General features: G+C 39.1%; 1 protein-coding gene across 1 annotated transcript; it reads right to left on the bottom strand.

Annotated features, from left to right (window-relative positions):
• Nucleotides 1–10,953: 10,953 nt before the first annotated feature.
• Nucleotides 10,954–11,934, bottom strand: LOC125927651 (olfactory receptor 4D1). Its single transcript, XM_049638148.1, has one exon. The coding sequence runs from the start codon at nt 11,932–11,934 to the stop codon at nt 10,999–11,001; it is 936 nt and encodes a 311-aa protein (XP_049494105.1). The 3' UTR covers nt 10,954–10,998.
• Between the last annotated feature and the right edge of the window lie 1,095 nt (nt 11,935–13,029).

Genomic DNA, 13,029 nt, shown 5'->3' with positions numbered 1-13,029 from the left:
CAGGAACACCAGAAACAGGAAAAGCTGGAGCTCTCGAGTCTGTGAGAACCCCAGGAAGACAAATTCTGATACCCACGTGAGATTCCCTGGTTCCATGGCATCTCATCCATACACCTAAGGAAAATGAACCATAGGTATACATGCATGAAGTCACTTTTAGTGCTCAGGGCTCAGAGTTGTCCAGCTCCAGATGATGGAGCCTCATGTGTAGACCATATCACTAGGTGCTGATGAAATTGGCTTGTCTGTGGAGAGTTTACAAGTTGGTGCTGTCATATGCATTCGTGACATATCTTTAAAGACATCCAGAGACATATGCAACCTGCCTTTCAAAGATTCCATGTGATACAATTGTAGAGAGATAGGTGGAGTCCAACAGAACATCAGTAAAATTTCAGGGCTTCTGCCTCCTTGAGATTTGACCTTGATTAAGCTACTTCATCTCTCTGGGTCTCAGTTTCCATATCTGCAATATAGGAATTAAAACATCATCTTTATAGAATTGTCTAGGGGATTAAATAAAATAACACATGAAGTTCCTGGAACAGTGCTGGAAATAAATCACTCTGGCAATCACTCTTTTCTGGGTAGTTTCCTCCTCTAAATACATTCTCCCTTCTGCCAGTGTCAATACATTTTTCTAGCAATCATTTTTCATGCAACATTTAACCCATCCTCATTTTAATGGACTGTTCCTGTGTCCATGTTTTTCCTCTGTAATTTAACTGAAAACTCCCAGAGGCAGAAACACAGATCTTTATTTCTGCCCCACAGTGCCCATCTTGGTGGACAGTCAACACTCCAAAAGCATGTGGTGTGGACTAGTGGGTGGGAGAGGAGCTATGGGGTATAGCCCCTTACCCAGTGAGGCCAGGGAAGTGATGGAGTGTGTGCTGAGACAAGAAAGAGTCCAGAGAGAGAGAGAGAGAGAGAGAGAGAGAGAGAGACTCTCTTGGGGCGCCTGGGTGGTTCAGTCAGTTAAGTGTCTGACTCTTGATTTTGGCTCAAGTCATGAACTCACCATCGTGAGAAACACTTATAGTTTGGAGCCTGCTTGGGATTCTCTGTCTCCCTCTCTCTCTGCCCCTTCCCTGCTCGCTCAGGTGCCTGTGTGTACTAAATAAATAAATAAATAAATAAACATTAAAAAAAGAATGCATTAAAAATTAGATGATGAATATAGTATGATGGGGACTCAAGGAGATCTTCTGAAAGGAATAAGAAGTTTAGAAGATGTTACTGAATACAAGGGTAGAAGACAAAGGAAGATGTTGAAATAAGAGCAATGGAAATAGACAAAGGAATCAAGGCAGGAGATGAAGAGAAAGGAGAGGGAGGAACAGAGCAGGTGAAGGAAGGGGAAATGGGGAGGTGGTGGGCAATGGAGGGGGCAGGGAATGGTGTCAAAGGTGGAGAAGAAGGTGGAAGGAAAGAGATGGAGGGGCACAAGGTTAGGGGTGGGTGGCCTCCCCACTCCTGCCCTGTCTCAGTCCTGTTGTCTCTCACATGCCTATTGAGATCCATTATGTATTAAAGGTCATTTTAATCTCATCCTTCTGCTTCCATTTGCTTCCACTGCAGTCTGGTTCTATAAGACAGTCAATGAGACCTTTCTAAACTCATGTCTGATCACGTTTCTCTCCCATTATAATCTTTAATGACTGCCTAGAGCTCACAGCTTAAAACTCCAGCTCTTAGAAGCTGCCTCACAGGTTTTGTGGATTTATACAGAGTTGAAACATACTTACAGAAGTGCCTGCAACTCCCTATCGGCATGTCACACAGGCTATGAAATGTAGCCTTCATCTGCCTTTGTAATCAATACCCCTGTTACCCAGGAACAGAATGCCATTCAAGAAATTCATAGCTTCTCACATGTGCCATATGCTCAGTTATTTCCGTAGCCTTGGTAATGAGTTCTGTTTCCTGAAATATCTTCTACTAACTTCTCAACCTAGAAGGACTCAGATATCACCTTCTTGTGACTCCTCCCCATATCTCTCCCATGCAGAATTAATCCCTTCTTTTTCTAGGTTCCAATAATGTTTTATAAATACCTACATTATAGCATCTTCCATGTTCTTTTCTTGTCCCTCTAAACTAGATTGTAAATTCAGCAAATTAGCTCCAGCACCTCTAACAGCAACCCTGATCTAGCAGTTGCTCAAAACTTATTTGCTAACTTAATGTATGAGTAAGTAAGTATGTGACCTGATTTTATGCAACTAGGTGGGGGATTGTGTGGTGCGCTTCCTCACACTCAGCCCTCAGCACCCTCCATCCCTGCTTGGTTGTTAAAAGCCGAGCTTTCCACATGCAACCTGAGGCATCTGTTTTCAACATCTCAGTTCCCCTGAATAACTTCCCGAGACTCTCCTCATACTTTAGACTTACTACCATCAAGTCTATGTCATTTGACATATTCTCTCCATGTTCCAGTAAGTGATTCTGGGTCCTTCTTGCAGCTGATTTATCTACAGATGAGAAAACCTTGGTCTCTCACCTTCCTTCAGTCCAGAACCAGAGAAAGTCCTCAGGTCTTACATTGTCTTGGAGAGCCTTTTCCTGCAGCGTCAGGTCCCTGGTCACTGCCCACACATCACGTGTGACAGCGGGGATGACCCTAGGGAAAGAGGGCATATCCTCAGGGAGATGCTATTAGACTGGGCTCCACTCAGGAAGCAGAGCTGGGCTGATTCTAGCCCTATTCCCGCTGAAGCAAGGGAACAATGGGAGTTGTTAAAAAGTTCTAAATGTCTCAAAAACACTTACTCTCTCAGAGGTCTTCCTTGGGGGCCAAAAGTACCAAGGACATTGAAAATTTTAGAAATTTTCAGGATGTAGGATTTTCAGGCCACTGTCTAAAAGGATGAGAGTCTCTTCCAAAGAAATGGACTCTGGGAGTGTTAGACAAACCCAATTGTTAGACCAGTGATTTTACCCTTAAAAGAATCCCCTGGAGATCATGTGAGAAGATAGATTAGTGTGTCCCCGAGGCCCCAGACTTTCTCACTCAGTTGGTCAATAATAGGGCCAAGATTTTGCATTTTGAACAAGTTCTTAGATAATGCTGATGTTCCTGTTTCTAGGGCCACACATTCAGCACCACTGACTGTTCTCTCTCTCATGCGTGTGTGCAGAATCATCAAGCTGTTTTGATTTCTTTCTCTCTTCTTCTCCTCTCCTTCTTCTTCTCTTTCTCCTTTTCCTCCTACTTTTGAACTTAATTGATCTTTATTTACAGAAAGTCATAAGTGGGGAAATGTATGCTACAATAGGAACTTATTACATTATTATTTATTATTAATATTAATATTATTTTAATTAATTAATTAATATATAATATATTTATATATTATATAACATATAATAATATATTATTATATATTATATATATTTTATATATATATTTTAATATATTATATATTATATATATATTTTATATTATATATATTATATATACATTAATATATAAAATATATATTATATAATATAATTAATTAATAATATTAATATTATTTATTATTATAAAATATTCCTTATTAAATAGGAACAATATTAAAAATCTTGTCCTTTATTTTACCAACCAGACCCCCAACCCCCGTGTTGATTTACCAACCGTATCCAGGTCTACTCACATTATCTATAGAATGCTAGCATTTTTTACATGTGAGTTATTATTACTTCTAACATGAGGATTGGTGCAAGAAACCCCTATATTTTCTCATTATGAAAACAGATCAAAACTGGAATTAACTGCCGTTGTAAACTTGACGTGCCATAAAACCTGATTTCTTAGAGCTCTCTGATCTACATAGCATTTCCAGGTTACTCTAAATTCTTTCATTGCAAATGTTTACACTTGGCTAAATAAAGTATCTGCCTCTGGCAGACAAGAATACCATGTGAAGATTTTCCACATTCAAGAGATGTAGATTAAAAAAACAAATAAACAGGGGCGCCTGGGTGGCTCAAGTCATGATCTCACAGTTCGTGAGTTCGAGCCCCGCATTGGGCTCTGTGCTGACAGCTCAGAGCGTGGAGCCTGCTTCGGATTCTGTGTCTCCCTCTCTCTCTCTGCTCCTCCTCTGTTCACACTCTGTCTCTATGTCTCTCAAAAATAAATAAAACATTAAAAAAATTTTTTTGAACAAACCACTAATTCTCATGTAGAGCTTCATTCCTTTTTAAAATATAGTCATGTGAAAAAGTGGTCTGGATTGATTCTGGGGAAGGAGACAGGACTTGTGTATTTTGTTGATTATCATGTAGGTGATTTTAAGTTCTGATTCTGGCTTAGCTTTCGCTAAGAGAAAGCTGATATGTTCCAATTAATATATTTCCCCTGTCAAGGCACATACAGGTCTGCGGAATGCCCTCCAAACCTAATCTCTTCACCACTGCATCCACTAGCCAATGTAATGAATTCCAAAGACCAGATGGCAGGAATGGAGTATTTACACTAAAGACCTAGTCACGGAAAACTGAACTGAGAAAAGTATTTCCCTATGCACTATATATCCAAGAAAATAAATATTTGTCAGATTTAACTGTTGCTACAACTTCAAACTTAAATGGATGCAGGATACATACAGAAGGAATTTCATTTATATTCTCATTGAGGGGACCCTGCATCTCTGATAATTAGTTATTCTTACATTATGGTGGTAGGTTTTATATGTCAACTTGACTGGTCTATAGTTCCCAGTTATTCAATCAAACACTAACCTAGGAGTTGCTGTGAAGGTACTTTGCACATGTGATTGATGTCTATACTCAGTTGAGTTTTTAAATGTTTACGTATCTAGAGAGAGAGCTTACACATGCTTGCATATACCTGCGAGTGAGTGGGGGATGGGCAGGATGAGAGAGAGAGAGAGAGAGAGAGAGAGAGAGAGAGAGAATCCCAAGCAGGCTCCATGCTCAGCGCAGAGCCCAACATGGAGCTTGATCTCACAAATCGTGAGATCATGACCTGAGCCAAAATCAAGAGTCAGATGCTTAATGGACTGAGATACCCAGGTGCCCCATAATCAGTTGATTTTAAGTAAAAGAGAATTTCCTAAATAATCTGGAACTTGCCTGATTCAATGAGTTAAAAAACCTTGGGGGCAGAACTGAGGTTTTCTTGAAAGTGTTCTGGACTGCAGCTTCAGCTCATACAGAGTCCTCTCCTGCACTTTCTGATGCCCATCCTATGCATTTCTACTGGCCCAGGGTTCAGTCTCACATCATGTAAGCCAATTCCTTGCAATAAATTTCTTAATATACATATATTTATATCTGACTGGTCCTGTTGCTCTGGTGGAACCCTGACCAATATACCCCCTTTTATGGATCAAACAAAATAAAAACACATCTTATGTGAGGTTGATTGAGGCCTTTTCCTCCTCATACATCAATCATCCCTGAACTTGATTATAAATACAACCGGAATGGCAAGATGGATGGATTAATAAGGCTGAGAAGTGAAGTATCCTTTGAGCCAGACCCAATCTACAACCATGGAGCATAACACATAGAGAAGATGATAGGGCGCCTCGGTGGCTCAGTTGGTTAAGCACCCAACTCTTGATTTTGACTCAGGTCGTGATTTCACCCTCATGAGTTTGAGCCTGGCGTGGGGCTCAGCACAGAGCATGGAGTCTGCTTAGGATTCTCTCTCTCCCTCTCTCTACTCCTCCCCACTCGTGCTCTCTGTCTCTAAGAATAAACTTAAAAAAAAAAAAGTTGAGTCACTGTGTTGTACACCTGAAACTAATGTAATATTGTGTCAGTTGAGTATAGTTACACTCAAATAGAAAAGAAATTTTATAAAGAAACCAGAATGTTTACTCTTTTTATCTGTCTATCTATCTATCATCTATCTATTTATTTAATTTATTTCTTTTGAGAGAGAGAGAGAGAGAGCATGAATGAGCAGGGGAGGGGCAGAGAGAGGGGGAGAGAGAGAAAAGAGAGAGAGAGAGAGAGAGAGAGAGAGAGAGAGAATCCCAAGCAGGCTCCATGCTGTCAGTTCAGAGCCCAACGTGGGGCTCGATCTCACAAACTATCAGATCATGACCTGAGCCAAAATTAGGTGTTGGGTGCTTAACCGACTGATCCACCAGGCACCCCCTGATTTTTTAAATCTATCACTGAAATAATTTACAGCCTTCCATCAACAACTTCTAAGAGATCTGTATCTGTTTTCACTAATCCTATGTAAACAAAGTGACTAAAAAGCATTACTTGACTAAATCTGATTATTTAGACCCTAAGGAACCTGATAACTACAGTAAAACTTTGGATTGCAAGTAACTTGTTCTGCAAGTGTTCCACAAGACAAGCAAACATTTCTAATAAATTTTAACTTGATAAACAAGCGATGTCTTGCAATATGAACAATACATGATGCCAGATGTCACCTGATCACAACTGAGCCAATGGTTCTTCCCTCTTTCTCTCAATCTCTCTCTCTCTGTCATGCTGCATGCTTATGGATGATCAGCTCCCATGCGCAGATGCTTGGCCTCAGGCTGTGGTGTCTGGCAGAAATCAGTGATTTTTCAGAACATTGGGTGGTGCCTAAACTGGCATTAGTGTATTTTTTGTCACCTCAAAGTACCTATGGACAGTCCTTTGCTTTTACATAGAAGAGCAAGCTTAGGAATGATTTGCTTCATTCTAGGTCAGGCTGCCTGCAGATATAGACCCTTTCTTCTGCCTTATTGCCAGTTACATTAAATACAGTATATGACAAGTGTTTAATACTGTACTGTAGTCAACATCCGTGCAAGTGTACACAATGGCCCCCAGGCAGGAAAAGGTTGAGAAGAAAGGTGGCAAGAAGAAGGAGATGATTACGGTGGAAGTTAAGAAGGAAATCGTTGAGAAGTACAAACAAGGTATGCAAATGGCTGAAATTGCAAGATTTTATAAGATGTCTACGTCTGCATCTCATCTGCAGAGGAGGACGGGGAAAAAGCAGAGGAATCCCTTACTTCAGATGAGATTAGGGAGATGTGTAAATTGTGGGAAACAGTGAAAATTTTTGTAGTAAAGCACCACCCAAATAAGGCTGTAGCAGTGTGAACGATGAATCTGTTTAACGACAATGCAATTCACATTCCCACGAAATCCTTGAAAGAAGGCAAAAGCAAGTGTCATTGGATAGGTTCCTTGTTAAAGTTGCATGAAAAAAAAAGGTTCCACTGAGCCAATAGGTAGCAGTGATTCCATTAGTGATAGTGAAAATCATCCTACACAATAACCCTCCTCTCTCTTGTCTCCCTCACACCAACCATGAAGGTTTTCAAAGGTAAGTGCAGGCTCATTTGTTTATTTTTCTTTATTATTTTGTACTATATAACAGTATTGTAATCATTTTTATGTGAATATTTTGGGGTTGTGGAATGAATCATCTGAGTTTCCATTATTATGGGGAAATTCGCTTTGATATGTAAGTGCTTTGGATTACGAGCATGTTTCCAGAGTGAATTATGCTAGCAAACCAAAGTTTTACTGTATCTTGGTTTAATTTAAAAGTATTGATGGGAAGATTCCAACTTATACTACAAATCTGTAGTAATCGAACAATATGATACTGGCAAAAAATAGACACATAGATCAATGGAACAGAACAGAAAACCCAGAAATCAATCCACAATTGTATGGTCAATTAATCTTCAACAAAGCAGGAAAGAATATCCAATGGGAAAAAGACAGTCTCTTCAACAAATGGTGTTGGGAAAACTGGACAGTAACATGCAAAAGAATAAAATTGGCCCACTTTCTTACACCATACACAAAAGTAAACTCAAAAGTGGATTAAAGATCTAAATATGAGACCTGAAACTATAAAAATCCTAAAAGAGAGCACAGACAGTAATTTCTCTGACATCACTCATAGCAACATTTTTCTAGATATGTCTCCTGAAGCAAGAGAAACAAAAGTAAAAATGAATTATTGGGACTACATCAAAATAAAAAGCTTCTGCATAGCAAAGGAAACCATCAACAAAACTAAAAGACAACCTACTGAATGGGAAAAGATATTTGCAAATCACATATCCAACAAAGGGTTAGTTTCCAAAATATATAAAGAACTTACACAACTCAACACCAGAAAAACAAATAATCCAATTAAAAATAGGCAGAAGACATGAACACACATTTCTCTAAAGAAGACATCCAGATGGTCAACAGACACATGAAAAGATACTCTACATCACTAATCATCAGGGAAGTGCAAATCAAAACCACAATGAGATATCATCTCATACTTGTCAGAATGGCTAAAATAAAAAATTAAAAAAAACAAGAAACAAGTGCTGATGAGGATGTGGAAAAAGATTCCATGCACTCTGGCAGGAATGCAAACTGGTGGAGCCACTGTAGAAAACTGCATGGAGTTTCCTCAAAAAAAAAACAAAAAAACAAAACAGAACTACCTTATGATCCAGTAATTGCACTACAGGTTATTTATCCAAAGAATACAAAAACACTAATTTGAAAGGAGGTATGCACCCCTATATATGTATATATATATATATATATATATACTCCAACCCCAAAATATAGGTATATGTATATATATATATATATATATATATATGTGTGTGTGTATGTGTATGTTTATTTTTCATCCATAAAAAAATTAAATCTTGCAATTTGCAGCAACATGGATGGAGATAGAGAGTATAATGCTAAGCAATGTAAGTCAGTCAGAGAAAGACACATATCATATGATTTCACTCATATGTGGAATTTAAGAAACAAAACAAAGTAACAAAGGGAAAAAAAAAAGAAACAAACCAAAAAACAGACTCTTAACTCTAGAGAACAAACTGATGGTTACCAGAGGGGAGGTCAGTGTGGGAATAGGTAAAATAGGTGAAGGGGATTAAGCACACTTACTGAGTAACGTCTAGAATTGTTGAATCACTGTATTGTATACTTGAAACTAACTAAACACTCTATATTAACTATACTGAAATTGAAATTTAATAAAAAGTATTGATGGAAAGTAAAAAAAAAATAATTTTAAATAGGGATGTGTGGAGGAACTAATATTAATTAAATGCCTACTATATACCAAGTACTGTATTGGAATTTTACGTTTACCTCACTGACCCACACAACACTGTGAGGAAATACAGCTAAATTTTATAGCTAAAGAAGTAGAGATTCAATGATGTCCAAAAGGAGCACAGCCAGCAGGAGTTAAAGCCTGGATGGAATGCCATGGCTTCAAATCCTGTTATTGTCTCACTATACAATTTAAGACAGCATCAGAACATGGGGAAAGTTTTAATTAAAGCCATTAAAAAATTTTTAAGTAACCTTTACACCCAATGTGGGGCTCAAGAGATCCTGAGATCAAGAGTTGCACGCTCTACCTACTGAACTGGCCAGGCAACCCACAAAAAAATATCCGAACCACTGTTCGGTACCTATAGTACCTAATATCTGAAATGGGGAATTAACTCTTCTCTAAAACATTTGTATTTTATGAAAGTAGGCATATATGTAAATATTCCAATTCTCCACATGATAAAATTATAAAAAAGCCCTCTGTCTTACTAGAAAATTTCTGGGGGCACCTGGGTGGCTCAGTTGGTTAAGCGTCCGACTTCAGCTCAGGTCGTGATCTCACAGTTCGTGGGTTTGAGCCCCATGTCGGACTCTGGGCTGATAGCTCAGAGCCTGGAGACTACTTCAAATTCTGTGTCTCCCTCTCTCTCTCTGACCCTCCCTTGCTCTCACTCTGTCTCTCAAAAATAAATGAACATTAAAAAAAATTTACAAAAAAGAAAGTTTCTGTTAACCAGAATTCCCAGAGCTCTTTTTAAATTTAAGCCGTTATGAGCAACGTATTTTATATTTTTTTCCTCTACATTCTTTATAGTGAGAGACATTGCACCTAACCATTTAGTGTTAATTTATATCTGAGTCACATTTATATCATAAACATAGCATAACTTCAGTAAGAGATGTCTTAAATTCTCATGGATATAGCTATGTTCATCAAAAGGGGATATGTCTCCACAAGTCAGTTCAGAATTGAGTATCTCGTGTTGTGAAATGATCACCTGTAAGATAAATCTGAGGAAATTCTCCCCATTTCTTTCCTTTAGGTCAATGTTATAGATTATAATTAGAATTTCTATGCTTCCTACCATCCTTAGAATTGATGTTCTGGATCACATAAAAGTAAAATTTTCATAAATTAAAAAAGTGACTCAAGATCACTTTTTAAAAAATAAAACCAGCAAGTGACTTCTGATCATTTATAAATGGAATCAATAGATTGAAAGGCCACAGGAAAATTGACAACCATCAATGAATGCAAAGACATAGCTGAGTAAAGTTACAGAACTCCAAAGATAAAGAAAGAAGATTAAAAGCAGGGGACCGAAAAGAGTGTTATTGTTCCAGGGTTAAGATGAAATTTTTCACCATTTATCACAGGTATTCATCCATAGCCGAGGAACTCTTTAGGTTTTCCCTTGTGTTTGTAGGAGATCCCGAGTTTGAAATCCCACCCATAGCCCTACCTCTAAACTTGGAGTCAGAGGAACCAAGTCCCGGCCAGGCTCTGCCACTCGCTATTCATCGTTGAGCAAGTCACTTCTCTCTGAGTTCTCTCATTTGTTAAAGCATTTAATACAATAATAATAATAACATATCCATTATCAGTTTTATGAAAATGAGATAGAAGTGAGAAAGTGCCCAATACAGTAACCTGACACAGGTGTGGGTCCATAGAAATATTGATTTCATCTCAAATGTCATACTCTATAAAGACTTTCCTCCACTTTTCACATGGGAAAACAGAAGTTCAGAGGGAAGACTTGTCATTTTAAAGTGAAGATATTTAAATTTTTAAATTTTTTTATTTGAGGGGAGGAGGGGCAGAGGCCCACGACCCTGGGATCATGACCTGAGCCAAAACTGAAAGTTGGACACTCAACCAACTGAGCCACCCAGACACTCCTGAGTCAAGATATATTAAGTTCACTCCCTGTTACATATTACTAGACGCTTGCCTAATCTCTTCATGGCTGCTTGCATCTCCTGGTTCCTCAGAGTATAGATCATGGGATTGAGCATGGGGGTCATGACCGTGTAGCTGATGGACACAGCCTTGTCCATGGGGAAGGGGGTGAAGGGCCGGGCATAGATATAGATACAGGGAATGAAGATCATAGACACCACAATGATGTGGGTGGTGCAGGTAGAAGCTGCCTTCTTCCTCGCCTGCTCTGAATGGGACCTCAACATCACCAGGATGACTGTGTAAGAAATCAGAAGGAGAATAAACCAGATGAGGACCAGCATTCCACTGTTGGAGATCATGAGGAACTCCAGGAGGGAGGTGTCAGTGCAGGCAAGTCTCAGCACTTGTGGGATGTCACAGTAGAAGTTATCCAGAACATTGGGACCACAAAAAGGCAAGGGGAGCATCAAAGCCAGCTGGACAATGGAGTGAACAAATCCCCCTAACCAAGCAGCCACCACTAGCCCCACACAGAGCTGAGTGTTCATGATGGTAACATAGTGGAGGGGCCGGGAGATGGCTATGTAGCGGTCATAAGCCATCACTGAGAGAAAGAAGACAGTCCCACCTCCCAAGAGGTGAAAGAAGAAGATCTGAGTCATGCAGCCCTGGTAGGAGATGGTCTTGACCTCATGAAGGAAGTCCACCAGCATCTTTGGAGAAGTGACAGTGGAATAACAGAGGTCTATGACAGCCAGGTTTCGGAGCAGAAAATACATGGGCATGTGGAGCCGGCAGTCAAAAGTCACTGTGACCATGATAAGGAGGTTTCCCACAACAGTGGTGACATAGACAAATAGGAACACCAGGAACAGGAATTTCTCAAGGTCCCGGGTCTGTGAGAATCCTAAGAGGATAAACTCTGACACCCTTGTGATATTCTGTGCTTCCATGGGCTCTTCCCCACATGCCTAAGGGAAAACCGTGCAAAACAAAAATTATGAAAATTCCATTGTTTTCCTTTGGAGAGTCAGGAATTGGTTGATCAAAGTCACTGTTGAATATATTTCAAGATGGAGTTTAGGGGAGCCTTCCATGGAGATAAATACATTTTCAAGGTTCTCACAGACTTATCTCCCTAACCACACCCTACAATGTATTACAGACATTTATGGATCTTTTCCCCTTTGTATCACTGTCCTCATCCATGGGTTTCAAGTCTGATTCACACCAGATGTGCCCAATGCCTTGTGAACTACAGGCTCCCCAAATACAATGAATCAATGAATGAATGAATAAACATATCAGCAAATACCTGTGACCACAAATGTCATCAACCCGGATGCATAAATCTTGAGAGGATATAAAAACTAATGATTTTAGATAAACACATAGATGCTTTTTCCTGGCAGGGATTTGAAGAGCTGCATGATTCACCACTGAAGGAAGAGAGGTGTGGATTAGAAGAGATTGTCATGTCCTAATTCGGAAACAAATGTAAAGCAAACAAGCAGATGATCTTGGCTGAAGCTGGGCTGGGATGATTGGCACTTCTCAAACTTTTCCACATAAAAACTCCTCTAATGGTATTTGTTGCCATGGGGCCATCTGTGGGGGTAATTCAAATCAGCCCAGGACAAATGCAAAAATTCCTTGAACTCTCAAGCTTTATATTTTAACACTTACGTAACTTTCTATTATACACATATCTCTAGACAATCTTTGAGAGGCTTTTTAAAATTTAAGTATTGTGGCTTGTAAACTTTGATTGCTAAGGCCAAGGTGTTATAGAAAATATAAGGTAAAGAAGAAATCAATTTCTTTAGTTCAGTAAGTGAAAGTTCCAGAAGGACATTCACTTGAAAAATAAACTGAGTTCTTTAATATTAAAACCCATTCACTTGAGTTACATTTTCTAAAATTGTTTTCTCTAATCGTTCAGGAAAATTTGCCCTGAGGCCCCACCCTGTGAAGATAATAGAACAGAACAAGATTTCTCCTCCCTGGTTCCCACCTAATATATGGGAAGGACAGCAGCAATTGCACTG

This window comes from Panthera uncia, chromosome E1 (genome assembly GCF_023721935.1).
Source record: "Panthera uncia isolate 11264 chromosome E1, Puncia_PCG_1.0, whole genome shotgun sequence".
NCBI classification, from domain to species: Eukaryota; Metazoa; Chordata; class Mammalia; order Carnivora; family Felidae; genus Panthera; species Panthera uncia.
The sequence above is the reverse complement of the archived record's forward strand: the minus strand, read 5'-3'. Positions and strand labels throughout refer to the sequence as shown.